The following is a 19,269-nucleotide window of genomic DNA, read 5'->3' as shown; positions in this document are numbered from 1 at the left end:
GTATGTTTGGTCATAACCTCTGTAGCACCTACTTCAGAAAGCTATTTGGAGGCTCAAGTGAGAACATGTATCTAAAAGTGCTTTGTAAAAAGTAAAGCACTGTCGGTTTATTATTACACAGTATGTATCTATGTCCATTTTACAAAAGAAATGGGCTGGTTTAGTACTGTAGAAATAGAAAACTGCTTGATGTATCTGAGGTCAAAAGGAGTTAGGTTCAAATTCTGACTAGTTTATATGAATGTGGGTCAGTCACCATCTCAAGTTGGGTTCAGGTGTAGTAACAGTAGGGATAGGTGGAGTAGATGATTTCCTAAGGTCCATTTCCACTTCTAAATCCTGTAACTACTGCTGCTACTATCCCCAGCTGTGACTAGTACCTTAAGGAAATGATATACCCTAATCTTCCAACTAGGTAACTCAGCCACCTCCCCTCAAGAATTTTTGTTGCTGCAACTCTGAGGGTAAGAGGTCAGCAAAAATTAAAATATTAGAGAGAATCTGGACCTACAGTTCTCACTTTAAGGGGGTCTGGGGAGGGAGGAAGAACATTCTCTTTTTTCCAAAGGGGCACTCACTTCCCCACGCAAACTCACAGCACCACAGTACCATAAATAGAGTTGAGAATTTCCATTAGGACTTTTCAGCCTGTTTCCCTGGTGATATTGTACCTTTTGGACTTAGATCTGACTTAAGAGGGGCCTGGCTTTCTCTACTGTTCCAGCCACTGCCACCATTTCCACTTTCACTATCTACCTTAACCATGGATGGCTAGGCTCTCTTGTCCTCAGCATACCTCTGCTTACTTTATTTCCACCCCCCACCCTGCTTAAAAACATTTCTTATTCAAGGAAGTTCTTACAGCTCCCCTGGAGCTTATGTTTTTGGAAAAATGATAACAATTCTAGATCTCATCCATAGCATTACTTTAAAGTATTTCAACAACATTAAATTTTTTTTAATGACCTTTAAAAATTGATCCAATGGTCATCAAAACGGAGAAGAAAGAATATTGGCTTATGGAGAAAACTCTACGAAATACGCTTAGCTCTATTATCCTAGGGCCCCCAAGGCAGTTCACATCTCAGAAACTGTATATGATGGTAATAACATTCTGTTTCCTATATTGGCCTTTACTTACATTAGTTCACCTTTCAAAAGTGTCATCATAGATGACAGTTCATTGGCTGAATAAATTGTAGGATCTGCTAAGAGAGAAGGAAGAATTCGTTCTCCCAAAGAGTCTTACAAAAATGGTTCTTTAGATATAGTTAATACAGTTCATTCTAAAATTCTCTGTACCAGGAAATACTGACTACCCTTGTAGTCACAGTGTAGAAACTGTGACCAGTCAACTATCCTCCATGATGCTTCCTGAATGATTCATCAATGTTCTCAGACTTTGGGGCAGCATGGAATATTGGAAAGAATAGTTGACTTGGAGTTTGGAGGACACGAACCTACTTAAACCTATACTTGTGTGATTTTGGACGCTGAATTTCACTTCTGAGCCTATTTCTTCACTGATTTGTAAAACAAAGGGGTTGAACTAGATGATCACTATTCTAGCTTTTAATGCTATGATTTATGGGATGTGATAAGCAGGCCCCATGAGGGCTCACTTCCCACAGTTTACTTCCCTCAACCCCAGACTATCCTATAACAGGTTGGGCCTCTATTTTAGCTCTTTTGCCTGTCTACATTCAAACAATTTCTGAAATCCCAGTAATATAGCTTATTATCTCCTCCTACCCCCCACTCTGAACTGCCTAAGGATCCTTAGCCAAATTAGAAAGTACGAGTAATAAATACTAGTGTATGCATGATGTAAACATTCTAGGATTTGTGAATATCCAACTATTATTCCCATTTTTCAGATGAAGAAACTGAGGATCATAACTACTTTAGTCACTGGCCTAGAATCACATGACCATAACTGTTCACATACCTATGAGAAAGCTAGAATTTGGATCTAGGTCTTTTGTCTTAAAGACTTAAAGTCCAGTGCTTTTCCCACTATGGTACTCTGTAACAGAAGGGATACTAAAACTTTTAAATTAACAGATGAAAAAGAATCCCTGAACTTGAACAAGAAAAAGAGATGCTGTCAATGTACAACCATTAAACCTATGGATTTCTGTTTGTAGTTTGGGGGTTTAGGATGATGAGAAATATTAGGTGGGTAGGGTGAGGGCAGCTGAAGGGGAAGGGAAGAGGAAGTGTGACATAGTTTACAGTACTAATGTAGTACACACTCAATTTGGTATGAAATCTATCTTACACTATAGGAAAGTGGGAGAGAAGGGGATAAGTGGGGTGGGGGATGATAGAAGGGAGGGCAAATGGGAGGAGGGAGTAATTAAAAGTAAACACTTGGGGAGGGACAAGGTCAAAAGAGAGAATAGAAGAAATGGGGGGGCAGGATAGGATGGAGGAAAATATAGTCTTACACAACATGACTATTATGCAAGCCTTTTGCAAAACTACATACATACAAACATACATTTATATATATATATATATATATATACATACACCTATATTGAATTGCTTGTCTTCTTACTGGGAATGGGTGGGGAGGGAGGAAGGGAGAGAAGTTGGAACTCAAAATTTTAGGAATGAAGGTTGAGAATTGTTTTTGTACGTAACTGGAAAATAAGAAATACAAGTAATGGGGTATAGAAATCTATCTTGCCCTACAAGAGAAGAGAGAAAATGGGGATAAGGGAAGGGAAGGGTGTGATAGAAGGGAGAGTAGACTAGGGGAAGGGGTAATCAGAATGCACAGTGTTTTGGGATGGGAGGAGGGGAGAAAATTTGGAACTCAAAATCTTGTGGAAATGAATGTTGAAAACTAAAAATAAATTAAAAAATTGGAAAAAAACAGCCCCCCAAAAAGAGTACTAATATAGAAGAACTATATTTCTGTTCTTGCTATGTGAATTTGGGCAAATCACTTTTTCCTCATCTGTAAAACAAGGATATCACTCCCTTAGCACTTGGTACATAATTATCAATTAATAAACATTAGGATAGTTGTATGAAAAACAATTTGGGGTAAATTTTAAGGTTTCATATAAATTTGAACTTTATAGACAAAGTGAACTGAGAAGAAAACACAATCAAGTTCTTTATAGTAATTATTATATAAAAACTGTTAGCAATTATTATTATCTGATATTGGCTAGATGCAACAATCTGTCTCCTGACCATCTCAAGACCATGGAATCCTGGCGTTATTATTTCATCAACACTGAGCAACAGGAAGTCTTGGTTCAGAGTGTGATGAGCAGCTCTCTTCTTTAATGTGTGTACATAAAATAGGCCACTTTTCTACTGCAGAAGTTAGCTTCAGCATGTAGATTATGCTCCTGGGCCCGAATCTGAGAACGGTGTGATGAGCCAGGGAACGTACTCTAAATTATGGGCTGAATGTGAAATCATTTTGATTCAGTATCTTGGTCTAAATAAATGAACTTCCTTTATGTCCTTGTCTGTTGACAATGGCCAACATCAGGAACAAATGCAAGAAGCTTTCTGTTTTGAAGGGAATTCCTGGTTCTTCTGTCACAAGTTGGAAGGAGAGGCAGGGCCACACGAGAAGATCTAGGATGAGATCAAGAAGTTTTCTTTTGACATCACTTTGTCTGTCTAGTCAATCTTTTAATGAAATTGGGCTGGACCAACGTTAGATTAAAAAAATTTTTTATCTTTTAACATCACTTACCTTCTCCAAAGAACCTTGATCTATGCCCTGCAAGTATATTTTAAGACTGCATGTTTTCCTACTACTTTTATGTTTGACCAAAAGGGGAATACACAATAGCTGTTAGAGAATGCACACACTTACCTGTTTTCCATCCACTTCAATATCTGCTACATAATTTTCAAACACCGTGGGCACATACACCTCAGGGAATTGGTCTTTGCTAAATACAATCAGCAAGCATGTCTTCCCACAGGCACCATCACCAACTATAACCAACTTTTTTCGGATGGCAGCCATAGCTGGAAAACAAGGAGAGAGAGAAATTTATTTTGATGCTCAAGTACATTGACACTCACCACACATGGATACATGGTTACTAGTGTATGCAAAGTAAGTAAAGGGAAACACAAAGAAGAGTTTCATTTTCAGGTCATAAAGCCATTCTGACATATAGCCCTGGAATCTGCTATCTGTCCAAAAATATAGGGAATGAACAGAACCATCTTAGAAGCTATTTGCATTTTCCATCCTGGTTGAAAATAAATGTTATCTAAGTTGTGGGACATGAATGTAATGGATTACTATTGTGCTATAAGAAATGATGAACAGGTGGACTTCAGAAAAACCTAGAAAGACTTACATGAACTGATGCTGAATGAAATGAAAACCAGGAGAACACTGTACACAGTAACAGCCAAAGTGTGCAAGGACTGTTTCTGACAGACTTAGCTCTTCACACAGCAATGCAAGGACCTAAAACATTTTCAAAGGACTCATGATACAAAATACCATCCATGTCCAGAGAAAGAACTAGGGAGCTGGAACACGGAACGAAGCAGACTCTTCTCGTGTGTTATGTTTTGTCTTCTCTCATGTTTTCTCCCATTTGTTTTAATTTTTCTATGCAACATGACTAATGTGAAAATGTGTTGAGTAGGAATGGAGAGCCCATATAAGATTGTTTGCTGTGGTGGGGAGAAAGGGAGGACAGAAAATTTAAAACTTATGGAAGTGATTGTAGAAAACTAAAAACAAATAAATTAATTAAAAAATAAATGCTATAAGTGAATAGCCGGCAATATATAGCTAATTTAAGACTAGAATGGAGATTTCTGAACTGAGTAAATGGAGAATCACAATCCAGTTTCTTCTTGCTTCCATTCAGAAGAACCCTCATTTTTGTTGTTGTTTAGTCAGACAGGTTCTCTTGGCAACAATACTGGTTTGCCATTTCCTATTTCACCTCATTTTACAGATGATGAAATGAAGGCAAATAGGGTTAAGTCACTTGCTCAGGGTCAATACGGTCACTAAGTAAGTGAGACCAGTAAGAAGAGAGTCTTTCTGACTCTAGACCTGGCATTTTATCCACTGTACCATTTAGCTGCCCTCAACCCTCCTTTTAGGGGTAGAACATATAAAATTCACTTTTTAACCTAAAGCCAGTTCTTTTCCAATCAATAGAGACAACATATGTCATAGCCAGGTAGTGCAGTGAGGAGAACAATGGGCCTACACTCAAGAAGTTCGGAACTCAGACGCTTAACAGCTGGGTGACCTTGTGCAAGATACTTAACCTATTTGCCTCAGTTTCCTCATCTGTAAAATGGGAATAATAACAGCATCTACCTCCTAGACAGGGATTAAATGAGATACTTGCAAAGCGCAGTGGCTGGCACACAGGTGATATGTAAATGCGAGCTATAAATACAGCCTGCTTGTCCAGTCCTTAGCCAACAATTTAAATGAGGCATAAATAATGCCAATAATTTCATAAAAAATTGGATCAAGGTCAAGGGAAAAGGCTTGAGACATATGAAAACTAAGCTTATGTGCTGCCCTGATTCTCTGAAGGTATGTTAAGCCAGGCCAGAGCACTCATCATCTAGCTGGTTCCCTTCTCCTAAACATTTCCCAAAGTGGTTTTCTTGGAGAGAGTGGGTAAGGTCTGAGAAGAAGGCACAAGATAAATGGCTACAATGAAAAAACACTCTTCAAGAACTAAGTTTTTCCAACAAGCTGAACATTACTTATTAAAGTCTGAAATAATGTGGTTTTATAGATTTTTAGGGTGAAAAGAATCCTGAATCTGTAGTCAGAAAAAGCTGGGTTTAAATCCTGACTGTGACACTGAGTAGCTTGTACAAGCACAGGAAAGATAACCCTTTTAAACCTCAGTTTGCCTAACCTATACAATGAAAATAATAGCATATTACTAACCTCACAGAATCTTTTTGTGAGTCTTAAATGAGATAATATATTCAAACCCCTAAATATCAACTATTATGCAGGGCTGCTTAAATTGAAATAACATGAGAGACTAGAATAGAGGTGATATCTTGTTCTAATAAAAATCATTAACAGCAGGATCTCCAAGTAACAGCTGAAAGCCTAGTTAATTTTTGATTTGCATTTTCATACAATTGTGCTGGGAGTGTGAAGAATATAAGGGGAAAAGGGACATCTTTCAAAGCCCTCAAAGCTGTGCTGACAGATAATGAAAAAGTCAGACTCAGGAGCCCTAGGGTCCAGTCTGGTTCTGACAATAACCAGCTGTGTGACTGTAGGCAAATGACTCCTCTCTAAAGCTTCAATTTCTTAGTTAAAATACTTGTAATTGAACTCATTTCACAAGGGAGAGGGGACTGAAAAGATGAAATCATTTTATGTGAATTATTTTTTTAGAGTTCTTCATGATGACAGAAAGATCCCATGTCAAGGGAAGGCAACAGCAAACTCCCACTATAAGGAACACAGCTTGATTCCCTACATCTAAAGGAAAGCTTGGGCCCATCTGGCATGTTTTAAAACTTATTCTGGTACTCCTAAAAGAGTAAAAAGAAGGAGAAGTGGAAAACACTGTAGAGGCTGTCTGTAACATCTCCAGCTTACCATGATTTTTCCTTTCCTTCAAAGCTTATTGCACTTAGTCCCAAGACAGTTCAATATTGAAACATAACATTGTGTCTCACACTAAATTATAAACTAAAGGATACATTTCTTTTTATTCCCTGTAATACCATATTGGGTACAATGTAAATACACAATAAGCAGTGGTGTACTGCATAACTACTTTTTAAAACTGGAAGGGAAAAAAGATAAGTAAGCATGGTGTAGTGGAAAGATACTGCAATTGGGGGGAAAACGTGTTCAAACCTCAGTTCAGCTACTGTCTGTCTGAACCTAAACAACTTTCTTCACTTTTACATAAAAAATGTACTACTGTATCTTTTCCCAGCAAGTCATCCCTTATAATAAAGAATTGAAAGTGGGGGGAGAGGAGGAGATAGGTCTACAATATTAGCCTATATTTCAAAAAAGCCTTAATTTATATACACTCACATTTAAAGAGCAGGGGGAGCTATAGAGAAAATGATCAAAGGATATGGATAGGCAAATGAATCTATCTATTATATATAATATTATAATATTATAAAGCTATCTATAATCACACAAAAATGTTCTAAATCATTTTTGATTAGAGTAATGCAAATTAAAACAACTCAGGTACCATTTTACATCTATCAGATTGGCTAATATGGCAGAAAAGGAAAATAACAAAATACTGGGAAAGAATGTGGGAAAATTGCAGTTTGTGAACTGATTCGACCATTCTCGAAAGCAATTTTGAACCATGGCCAAAAGGCTATAAAACTGTAAAACCTTTGACCCAGCAATACCACTACTAGCGTCTATATCCCAAAGAGATTAAAAAAAAAAAAAGGAAAAGAACTTCTATGGGTGTCCATCAGTTTGGGAATGGCTGAACACGTTGTGGTACATGATTATGATGGAACACTACTGTGCTATTAGAAATGAGCAGACCGATTTCAGAAAAACTTGGAAAGACTTAAAGGAACTGATGCAAAGTGAAGTGAGCAGAACCAGGACCACATCGTACACAGTAACAGCAACATTGTATAATGATCAACTAGGAATGACTTAGCTATTCTCAAAATTACAAAGATTCAAGACAATTCTGAAGGACCTATGATGAAAAATGCCATCCACGTCCAGAGAAAGAACTGATGGGAATCTGAATCCTGAGAAGACCTTAAAAAACACCCCCAAAACTTTATCTATTTATTTTGGATCTGCTTCCCCCCTGCTCCAACAACATGACTAATACACAAATGTTTTTCATGACTGCACATATATAACTTTATCAAAACTGCTTGCCTTCTCAATGAGAGAAGAGTGAAGATGAGAGAGAATTTGGAATTCAAAATTGAAAAAAAAAGTTTAAAATTGTTTTCATATGTAATTGGGAAAAATATTAAAAAATTCTGCAGCATTGTTTTGATAATTTTGTTGTTTTTCTTTCCATTTTCAATGCAGTCATTGTGTACTGGCTTCACTTTGCATTAGTTTATACAAAGCTCTGGAAATTTTTCTCATCTATCAAACTTGTTTCTTAGAGCACAGTAATATTCCATAACATTCATGTATCACAATTTAACTATTCCTCAATTAATCAGTACTCTGTTTCCTTGATGCATGCATTGCCAGAGCTAGTTCAGTGTTTGGGAGGCTCTGAAAGCAAGCATGAGAGAGAGAGAAGAGGTATTAAAGTGACTCCTGAACTGAAGGTCTACAGAGCCGTTGTGCTGACCTCACTGTTGTATGCCTGTGAAACCTGGATAGTCTACCAGTGCCATGCCTGGAAACTGAATCACTTCCATTTGAACTGTCTTCAGAAGATTCTGATGATCACCTGGCAGGATAAGGTACCAGACATTGAAGTCCTTACTTGAACTAAACTGCCAAGCATTCAAACTCTGCTTCAGAGGGTGCAACTCTGATGGGCTGGCCATGCTGTTCGAATGCAAAACATACACTTTCAATGCAAAATGACTGTTTTGTGGAAAACTCACACAGGGCAAGCATTCACGTGGTGGTCAGAAGAAGCGATAACAAGGATACTCTCAAGGTCTCTCTTAAGAACTTTGGAACTGATGGTGTGACATGAGAGACCTTGGAATAGGACTGCTAAGCATGGCGTGCCCACACTGGAGAAGGTGCTGTACTCTATGAACAAAGCTCAAAGGAAACACAGGATGTGCAAATTTAGAGAATCCACTCCAAATGTTCACACAAACTATTTGTGCCCGACCTGTGATAGAGCATTCCGAGCTCATATTGGTCTGATCAGTCATAGTTGGACACACTGGAACTTAACCATAGCATAGTGATGTCATTTTAGTTCTCTCTGAGAACCAAGGACAACAACCAATGACTCCTACCACAAAAAGTGTTAGTATCAACATTTTACCATAAAACAATACTCTTTTTGTCAATGAAATCTTGAAGTTTATACTTCAGAGTGGAACCTTTGGGTCAAAGGGTGAGGACATTTTAGCCACCTTCTTTGCATAATGCCAGACTTCTTTCTAGCCATACCAATTCATACCTCTACCAACAAATGTATTAGTGTACTTCTCTCTTTCCTCAATTCCTCTAACGTTGACTATTCCCACCTTTGATGATTTGCTGAGTGTGGGGTGAAGTTTCAGGATTTTGATTTGCATTATTATTAGTGATTTGAAGCATTTAATTCATATGGTTGTGAATAACTTGCAATTCTGAGAACTGATCATATCCTTTGACCACTTATCTATTAGAGAATGTCTTATGGTACGGATATATACGTACAAAAACAGACAGACAGAGAAACAGAGAAAGAGAGAGAGTGAGAACAATCCTTGGCTATCAAAACCTTTATAGATATGTCTTATTTTTCATAACTTGACTCATGCTAGTGACATTCATTTTAAAAAAAAAATTAATTAATCTATTTTTAGTTCTCAACATTCACTTCTATAAGTTTTAAATTTTCTCCCCCTCCCCAAGGCAGCATGCAGTCTGATATGGCTCTACACATACCTTCCTATTAAACTCATTTTCACATTAGTCAAGTTGCATAGAAGAATTATAATGAATGGGAGACATGACAAAGGAAAAACAAAACAGGACAAAACAAACCAAAAAAGTAAACAGTCTGCTTCACTCTATATAGTTCTTTCTCTGGATGTGGATGGCATTTACCATCATGAATCCTTTGGAATTGTTTTACATCCTTGCATTGCCGAGAAGGGCTAACGAAGTCTATCAGAATCAGTCATCGCATACTGTGGCTGGTTGTCTGAACATCATCGCACACTGTGGCTGTTTTCCTATGAACAACAATGTTCTCCTGGTTCTGCTCATTTCACTCAGCATCAGTTCATATAAGTGTCCAGGATTTTCTGAAGTAGTGACATTCATTTTGCTCATGCAAAAGGCTTTCAATTTCATGTGATCAAAATTATCCCCCTTGACCCAGCAATACCGCTTCTATGGCTGTATTCCAAAGAGACCATAACAATGGGAAAAGAACCTACGTGTACAAAAATATTTACAGCAGCCCTCTCTGTGGTAGCCAAGAACTGGAAATTGAGGAGATGCCCATCCACTGGGGAATGGCTGAACAAGTTATGCTATATGAATGTAGTGGAATACCAGTGTGCTATAAGAAATGGTGAGCAGGCAGACTTCAGAAAAATCTGGAAAGGCATATAAACTGATGTTGAGTGAAGTGAACACAACCAGGAGAACATTGTTCACAAAAAGAGCCACAGTGTTTGAGGACTGCTTTTGATAGACTTAGCCCTTCACAGCAATGCAAAGACCTAAAACATTCCCAAAGGACTTTTGATACAAAATGCCATCCACATCCAGAGAAAAACCATGGAGGTGGAACACAGAATGAAGCAGACTATTTTCTCTTTTGTTATGTTTTGCTTTGTTCATGGTTTCTCCCATTCTTTTTAATTCTTCTATGCAATATAACTAATATGTTTAATAGGAATGTACATGCAGAACCTATATAAGATTGCATGCCGTCTTGGGGAGGGAGAGGGAGAAAAATTTAGAACTTATGGAAGGTAGTGATTGTTGAAAACAAATCAACAAACCTGGATATAAATAAGTAAATAATTCAATCACAAAATCATCTAATTTATTCTCCATGCACAGTTGTGAAAGACATGATCTTCTGCTCTTCATATCTGATGCTGTCTTTGGTATTGTCTTCACTTATCTGTTTTAAACATACTGTGGAATAAGACTGGAATGGCGGCCCCGGCGTGAACCTAAGAATGCTTTTAGTCCTCCCAGAAACTCTTGTCAAATAGAGAGCTCTTTCTAGATAATTCTGTTTTCAGGTCTACTCAACACTGAGGTTACTGAATTCTGTTCTTTCTTATCCTTCCTTGTCTGTCTGGTCTGTTCCACTGATTCACTTTTCTACTTACTAACCAGCACCAAACAGTTTTGAAGATTACTCCTTTATAATGTCATCTAAGGTCTGGAAGTATTATTCTTCCCTCCACTTTTTTTTTTCATTATTTTCCCTCATATTCTCTATCTTTTATTCCTCCAAGTGAATTTTGTTGTTTTATTCTCTTACAAAAACCATGCCCCTTCTGTGGTAGTTTAATCGGTATAATACTAAATCTGTAAATTAACTTTAATAGTAGCCATTTTTATTATATTGGCACAGCCTTTAGCTATCTAAGTTGTTCTGTAAGAAACATTTTCTAATTGAGTCGATACTGGTATTGAGGGAAGACTGGCAGGCTGATTCCCAAATATTTTATTTACTTTTTGTAACTTTTCTGAATGGAAAGTCCTTCATCTCGAGTGGTAGTTTCCTCATTTGTGAAGTTGGGATAATAGTTCTTTCACTAACTACCTTCACAGAGAACTTTAGATAAAGTAAACTTTAAACCTCAAACATAAATTGAACAATTTTCCTCACCATCTTCTTCTGTGGCAAGTAAGATTAATCATCAGTCTTTAGTGTTAGAATTTTAAAGAATCCTTTACAAACAAATGTTGGTGTTCAAGCCATACCAGATTCATAAATTTGCTTTTATTCTCATTGATGTCTAGACACCATATGATTTATTATAGTCGAGAGTTCATCTGTATTGTTTTATGCAGAGTCAACAAAAACAGAGCCTTTTATTGAAAACAAAAGTTCAATTCTAAACTTCTAATTCCAACTGGAGAAAAGTGAAAACGCCAACAGTGCAGATCTGCTTTGGAGAGAGCACCTAATACTGACAAATGGCCCACTATTCTACTTACCAGGTTGAAGGAGGAACAAAAGAAAAGCATGAACATGAATATAAAAGGAAAGCTCCATAGTTAGGAGGTGGATTCTGGACAACAGAGGAGTAGAAAAGCTACTAGAACAGAGACAATGCAGGGCAGACAACAGAAAACAACAAACTTGCTATTTTTCCTCACTCTGCTTCTACTGAATCATCTTTTCTCTTTGCTATTACATATTTCTTTTCAAACACAGCTGCTTGCCAGTTTGCAAAAGGAAACAGTGCAGGCTCTCCCTGAACAGTTTGGGTCAGATGACTCATTTTCATGAAGGGATTTACTGAGGACATTTCCGAAATTCAGTCCAGCTCATCTAAGTGTTAACTGAAATAGCTTTTCTCAGAGGTTTTATTCTACTACGACTTGAAGTTACAACAAATCTGTTTACTAATTATCTGGCAGGGCACTACAAAATTAAAATTCCCCCCAAAATGCTGAGTTTTTTCAAGATAGGCATTCTATAAGAGTCACTATATTATTTGGCATCAAAACATCATGCTAATGGGAATAAACAATTCAAACTCTGCTCCCTGTTCACAGCAGAGGTATGATCAAAACTGGATAATGAATCTTCCTGTTTGTACATTTACTTTCCATTTTTTGAGACAAATTCTGCCTCTAGTAAGTCTACCAAAGGCTCCACAAATAACTGACAATCCTTCTCCCCCTTAATAGGACTTTCCCCAATTGCATGTACAGATAGTTTTCAGCATTCACTTTCATAAGATTTTGAGTTCCCAAAATTTTTTTCCCCTCACTTTCCCTCCCGAAAGATGGCAAGCAATCTCATGTACATATTTTTCACACTCGTCATTTTATGAAAAAAGAATCAGAACAAAAGGGAAAACCATGAGAAAGAAAAAACCAAAAAAAGAAAACAGGATGTTTTGATCTGCATTCAGACTCCGTAATTCTTTCTATGAATGTGGATAGCATTTTCCATCATGAGTCTTTTGGAATTATCTTAGATCATTGCATTTCTGAGAAGACCTAAAGGCCTGCCATGACTGATCACAGCACAATGTTGATGATGCTGGTTCTCCTGTACAATGTGTCCAAGGTTCTCCTGGTTCTACTCATTTCACTCAGCATCAGTTCATTTAAGTCTTTTGAGGTTTTTCTGAAATCCACCTGCTCATTATTTCTTATAGTACAATAGTGTTCCATACCTTCATATACCACAACTTGTTCAGTCATCTCCTAATTGATGGGCATCTCTTCAATTTCCATTTCTTTGCCACCATAAAAAGAGCTGCTATAAATATTTTTGTACATGTGGGTCCTTTTGCATTTTTTTAATGATCTCTTTGGGATACAGACCTAGTAGTGGTACAGCTGAATCAAAGGGTATACACAGTTTTATAGCCCTTTGGGCATGCTTTAGTTCTTTCAGGTTTAAAATCTGGGTTTGAGACTTAAATCTCCCACTATGTCATTTAACTGCTGCTGATGTGTGCAATCAGTCATGAGATGTCAATTGGTTAGGGAAACCTGGTTGTTTTCATAGTTCAGCTGTAGTCCTATAATTACTTTTGGGGGCAGGGACAGAATGCATGTCAGATCATATGGTGTCAGCAACGTTCTGTTATTTATCCAATGGCTAACCTCATTTCAATTGTTAAAGTGGTTTATGAAATATAGAAGACCAACTGACCAATGCTGTTGTGATGCATATTTTGTGCTACCAAAATGTACCCTCTGACTACAATTACAACCTTAAATATCGATAGAAGTTCAGGGACCAGCAAGCAATGGCTATGACAAGATACCAGTATCGCAGTTATGAAAAACACTTCAATAGCCCTAGATTCTCATCTTATTTCCTCACTCCTAGATGGGAGCTGAAAGGAAAATATAAGCTGACAAAATGAAGTCTATCTCTACACAGAAAACTAAATTTACTTTTCTTAAAAAGACTTGCCTATGTGGGGGTGGGGGGTGGGGGGGAGAAGAGAGAAAACAACCAAGTAACTCCAATCTACTGTTCCTTACACCCACATACTACTAGCCCTGGGAGAAACAAGTAGCCATCTTCCCACTCACTTCCTGTCTCCCTCTGCTCCCCAGATACAGCTGCTTCTCAGGACACAGGAAAAGGCAAGGAATCCTTAGCTACTGAAGCAACGAAATGGGAGATACACTAGTCTTGCTTCGTTTCTAATGTCTCCTAAGTTTTTGTGGATGGAAGCCTTAATCTGCCGCTGTTCAGCCCTGAGATCATTATTCAAAAGTTAGTTAAGAACAGCTTTCTAGGAAGCTAGAGAAGAGCCACCTGCCCAATAATCTTTGTTACATCACCAAGATCTCACTCTTACCTTTCATCTGATTCTCTCCCAGGAGAGTAACCCCTTATAAAACTTCTTTTTAAAAGAAAAAGAGCAAGAGGTATGAAAAACTTTAAGTCAATCAACACAACAAAAACAACCTAACATTATTTGCAACGTTCTACATCTGTGGAACCCACTTCTACCAAAGTGAGCACAGGGAGCTGTCTTCTAGTCTCTTTTTTGGGGTCAAGCTTGCTCTTCATAACTCTTCAGCATTCAGGTGTGACTGTGGCTTTACTCTTTCCATTTTCATTGTTGATATTGCTGCGTACACTCCTGGCTCTATTTATCTCACTTTGCAACAGTTATAGAAATCTTTCCACCCTCTTTGAATTTATCATCTTCACTTCACACAGCTTCCCAATGATTTTAAAAATTAATTTCACCATATTTTATGACATGGCTCAACAAATCTTATTTGGGTCACCTTGGCACTAAGCAATTTTATCAGAGTGCTTGGTTAGGGTTTTCAGAACAATCTTGCCTCTGAACTATAGATGTGTTCCTTTATTATCCTTCTTGTGAATACAATTTAAGGTCCACAGTTCTGGAAAGGATTTTAAGAAATAACACAACCATAATAAGTTCAACAAAGCATCAGAATTTTTGAGGCTAAAAAGTCTGATTACCACTACCATTCTTTTGCCCATTCATTCTTATACCCTTCATCTTACGATAGCAGTGCTCTATTATCTTGGTTCTTTCTGCACTTTTCACTATGCATTATTTCATAAAGGTCTTTCCAGATATCTCTATACTCTTTATCCTTGTTGGTTTTGTGTGGTATTTGCATTTTTTCAATGTACTACAATTTACTTAACCAGTTTCCATTTAAATTGTTTTAAGTGTTAAAAAATTACAAATGATGTTGCTATGAAAGTACCTAAACAGATTTAAAAAAATATTCCCTGAAAGCGTTATTATTGTATCAAAGAGTATCACTTAAAAAATTTTTTTTCTTTGTACTGCCAGATAGCTGTCCAAAAAGATTCTATCACTTTGCAGTTTCCACACACTGCTCCATTCAGATGTGAGAAAGAAGATGATCAGTGAAGGGTCTGGGAGAAGGAGCCGTTGGCCAGCAGAATTCATCATGCTGGTAGAATGATGGATATAGATTTACAGATGAAGAAACTGATCCCAGAGAAGTGCAATGACATGCTGAGTCATGAGGCATCTACCTCAAAGAGTGGTTGTCCCAGCATTCTCCGCCATGGGCTTGGCACACAGCAGGTGCTGTATAAATATATGCTCCCTTTCTCCTTCCCTGTAGAGTGTAGCACAGATGTGATGTAATGTGAATGAAAGCCTCAAAAACAATGCTTTCCTACTTCGTTACAGATCAAATCATAGCCTGGTCTAAAGCTTTCACTGAACTTTTCCAGGGGATCCTTGGAAGTTCTTGGTGACTATTTTGGGTCTCAGGATGAGTCAGGAAGCAAATGCTCTATAGCTCTTTCATCTCCCTGTTCTACAGCACAGTGTTTCCTTGAAAAACTAATCTGACTTTTACTTCTAGGGTTGGTTTCTCTAAATCCAAAACAAAAATTTCAAGCACTGGTTTACAGTGGACTAAATTCTGGGATTCCACAGGGATGACCGGAATTAATTTGGAATGACACTGGGCCTCAGACTTTGTTTGATCATAAAGTAAAATTCTTGAGGAAATGGTATTTGACACTTTTTTTTTGATTGGGGGCTGGAAGGAAATGTAAAAAAGAGAGGACCAGGAAAATAGAAAGCCTAAGCTAGAAGTCTAAAAGAGATAAAAAGCTGGTCTCAATGGAGTTAGAATCAGGGTTGGAAGCCTTATTGGTTATCTAGTTCAACCCTCTCATTTTCCAAATAAAAAAATTGAACTGAAAGGAAGTTAACTGACATGTCCAACTCATACAACTAGTAAATTATGGAAATCAGAACTTTATGATTCAGAGGGTCTTGTTTTCCAGTTCAGTGCTCTTTCTTTTAGGAGGGTTAAGTAGGTGGTGCAGTGGATAGAGCACTGGGCTTGGAATCAGGAAGATTAACCTTCATGAGTTCAAATCTGGCCTCAGATACTTAATAGCTGTGTGACCCTGGGCAAGTCACTTAATAACCCTGTTGGCCTTAGCTTATCTGTAAAACAAGCTAGAGAAGGAACTGGCAAACCACTCCAGTATTTTTGCCAAGAAAATCCCAAGTGGGGTCACAAAGATTCAGATATAATTGAACAACAAAGTTCTTTATATCTACCATGCTGGCTCTCAAGAAGGGTCTTCAGAAAGCTGGCCCATTGAGACATGCAGACTAGGGAATACAGGCAGTGTGATGAAAGACACAACATCTGGAATCACAGAATTTTGGTTCAAATAAGGTTCTGTCACTTAAGACCCTGTGAAGGCCTGAACAAATCACTTTAACTTGTTTCTTGGTTCCCTCAAGATGGCCTCTAGGTTTCCTTCAACCTCTAAATCTATGACTCCATTACTTCAAACACTAGTATTCTTTTACAGAGGCATCACTATGACTTAAAAACAGCACCAAATGCAGGTGGGCTATCTCCCTGACCCATATTTTCTGTCCTCTTACTTCAAAAAACAAGCAGCAGGGTCTGTTCTCCTGCTTCCTGTCCCTAACACTATACTATGTGCCTGGAGAATTGCCACAAAAAGAAAGGAATATAAAGATTTTTTAGTAGGCTGCAAAACCTTTGAGTAAATGTAGATAAGGCTAATACTTTGCCCATAAACACAAAGGAAAAAACTTGCCATTTTTATTCTGGATGACTGTCTTTACTCAGAAGGGAAAATGATGACTTCTCCAAATTGGATTAGAAGACAAGTGATGCTTTAATTTTAACTACTGCTAGGAAGGGTTGGATGTACACTTTATATTTTGAAGACACAAGGTTTGTTTGTTTTTTAAAGCAAAATAAGCTTACTTTTTAAAGTGCAAACACTGATTAAATGAGCAGGCAATAACTGACCACCTAAGCAGTGGGTCAAAGTTGAACAGCCTAGAGAACAGTTTTGTTCTCTGGTAACAAGAAATAATCCATGTTTTACTATCAGTTCTATTTTGTAAAAGATTTACCAGTTTCTGAAGTTAGGTAGAATTTTGGGGGGAGGGATGAAGAGAAGCCAATTATTTGGTAAAGCATGAAAACTTCAGATGATCACCCACCAGACAACAAAAGCCAGCCCAATCACAGGCACAACCCTTATATCAAAATAATGGGCATGTGTATGAAGAGATCTCTGCATTTACATTTATTTTCATATATGGAAGAAAGAACTTTGGTAAGGCTCTTTTTCAAACAGACCACTTAAGAGAAGGTGCTTTTCACTGATTTAAAAGGGTTATCTTCAAAGTTAGTTCTTAAAAGAGCTGAGACCAATATCTTATCTCCCTTTGTTTCTTGCAATACCCTGCATGCGCACCTATACACATATAAATCTTGTAACTCTTAAATGCACAAGTATCAAATGCATACAGACAGACAGCCAAGATAACAATGAGAAAACTTCGTTGGAAATCACCTATTACCAGAGTCAGAAGAGACTCTGATAAATACTGTGTACACTAAAGAGACAGCACAGTGGAAAGAACACTAACTGTACTCAATGGGACTCAGAGGACCTGGGTTCAAATGCCACTTCTGATGCTCACTCACTACCTGTGATATACATTATATAGCAGCTATCATCAGCCTTAATAAATAAAGGAGTTTGATCTCCAAAGTCACTTCCAGTTCTATGAAGGTACTCAATGCTTACTGTTCAGTGGGATGGTGTGGGTCCTAAGAAGGGCAAGGACATACCATGAAAAGGAAAATAACATTTCAGTGGTCTGGCTTCTTCCAAGTCAACTGTACAATATTCTTTTCTTGGTTGATTGGTGAGGTGATGTGAAGTGAATGTAGTGGTGCTGGGCTTTTCTCTGACATAGAGCCTCCTGCCAAGTTATCAATACTTTACATCTTTTCTCCTCCCAATGCCTCCTTTTGTATCCCAGTTTCCTGGTGTTATTATGAAAGCTCTACATTAATCACAATGGTTGAAAGCATAAAGACGAATACAACTACTACCTGTGAGACCCTTGGGTAAGATTCAGTTTTTTCATCTGTAAAAGTGCCCTAGGAGGCTGGGACTAGAAGATCTCTATAATTCCTCCCATCTCTAAAATCATTTCATGACCCTAAGACACAGATGGTGTCAGCAACATCCTTGCATTCCCTGGTCTGATGGATGACTTATGTATGAGGTACAATAATGTTCACAATTGTACTCCTTAAAAGGTTTTTTTAAGAAAGAGAAAAGAAAACCATGTGCTGCTACGTACTGCTATCCAAAGATACAAACATTACATGTTCTGTCACTTTTCCTTGAGAGACATTAGATATACAAGACTTAAGAAGCAGTTCCTTTAGAAATGAAACATGAGTATGCCAATGAAATAGTTTTCATGAATTGAAATAGGTACTTAGAAAGGAAACATATTACTTCTCTTGAAAAGAATCATACATTATGAAAGAATAAATATCTGAGAGGTACAACTTATACTAATAAATGTTGTCTCATAAGAGAATATCCTGTGGCTAAACCCACACATGATGGTGAGAAACATTTGATATTTAATTAATAACTGCTTTGGCTGGAAGAGGTGCGTATATGCCCATGGAATCATTATAGCAGCATATGTTCAAAAGGAAAAAGGCTTACATAAAAGTGCTTTGGAGTAAATGCCAAACTATCATGCAATTGCAAGCAAAAAACGACAAACCAGTTTGGAGACAATGGTTTTGAGAAGGCTAGGGCTAGATACTCTTTGGAGCATTCTAACCCAAGGACAGGTCAACAAATTAGCCAAAAGTATTTCTGTGAACATAAGTCAAATAAGATCTTAAACATTTTAAGTTTGTTCTTCAGCTGTCAAACACTGACAACTACTGCTATTCGGGAGCCCCAGAGCAAATTTAGTTAGCTCATAGCTACTGGTATTTATCAGGCCCAAACCAATTTTATACAGCTTTGGGGGTCCACAGACTTGGTTTCAAAGGAAATAAGGTTGCTCACAGTTACTCCTTAACTTCATAGATAG

General features: G+C 37.6%; 1 protein-coding gene across 3 annotated transcripts in view; it reads right to left on the bottom strand.

Moving 5' to 3' along the window:
- The window catches only part of RHOA (ras homolog family member A), a 74,702-nt gene that overhangs the window by 7,772 nt on the left and 47,661 nt on the right, over positions 1 to 19,269 (bottom strand). For all 3 annotated transcript variants that reach the window (XM_072651114.1, XM_072651106.1, XM_072651102.1), the window contains one exon: positions 3,851 to 4,008. In XM_072651114.1, the coding sequence (XP_072507215.1) occupies positions 3,851 to 4,006 (156 nt within the window). In that variant the 5' untranslated portion in view covers positions 4,007 to 4,008. The remainder of the gene's footprint in view (positions 1 to 3,850; positions 4,009 to 19,269) is intronic.

The sequence above is a fragment of the Notamacropus eugenii genome, chromosome 1, assembly GCF_028372415.1.
Source record: "Notamacropus eugenii isolate mMacEug1 chromosome 1, mMacEug1.pri_v2, whole genome shotgun sequence".
In the NCBI taxonomy this organism is placed as follows: domain Eukaryota; kingdom Metazoa; phylum Chordata; class Mammalia; order Diprotodontia; family Macropodidae; genus Notamacropus; species Notamacropus eugenii.
The sequence above is the reverse complement of the archived record's forward strand: the minus strand, read 5'-3'. Positions and strand labels throughout refer to the sequence as shown.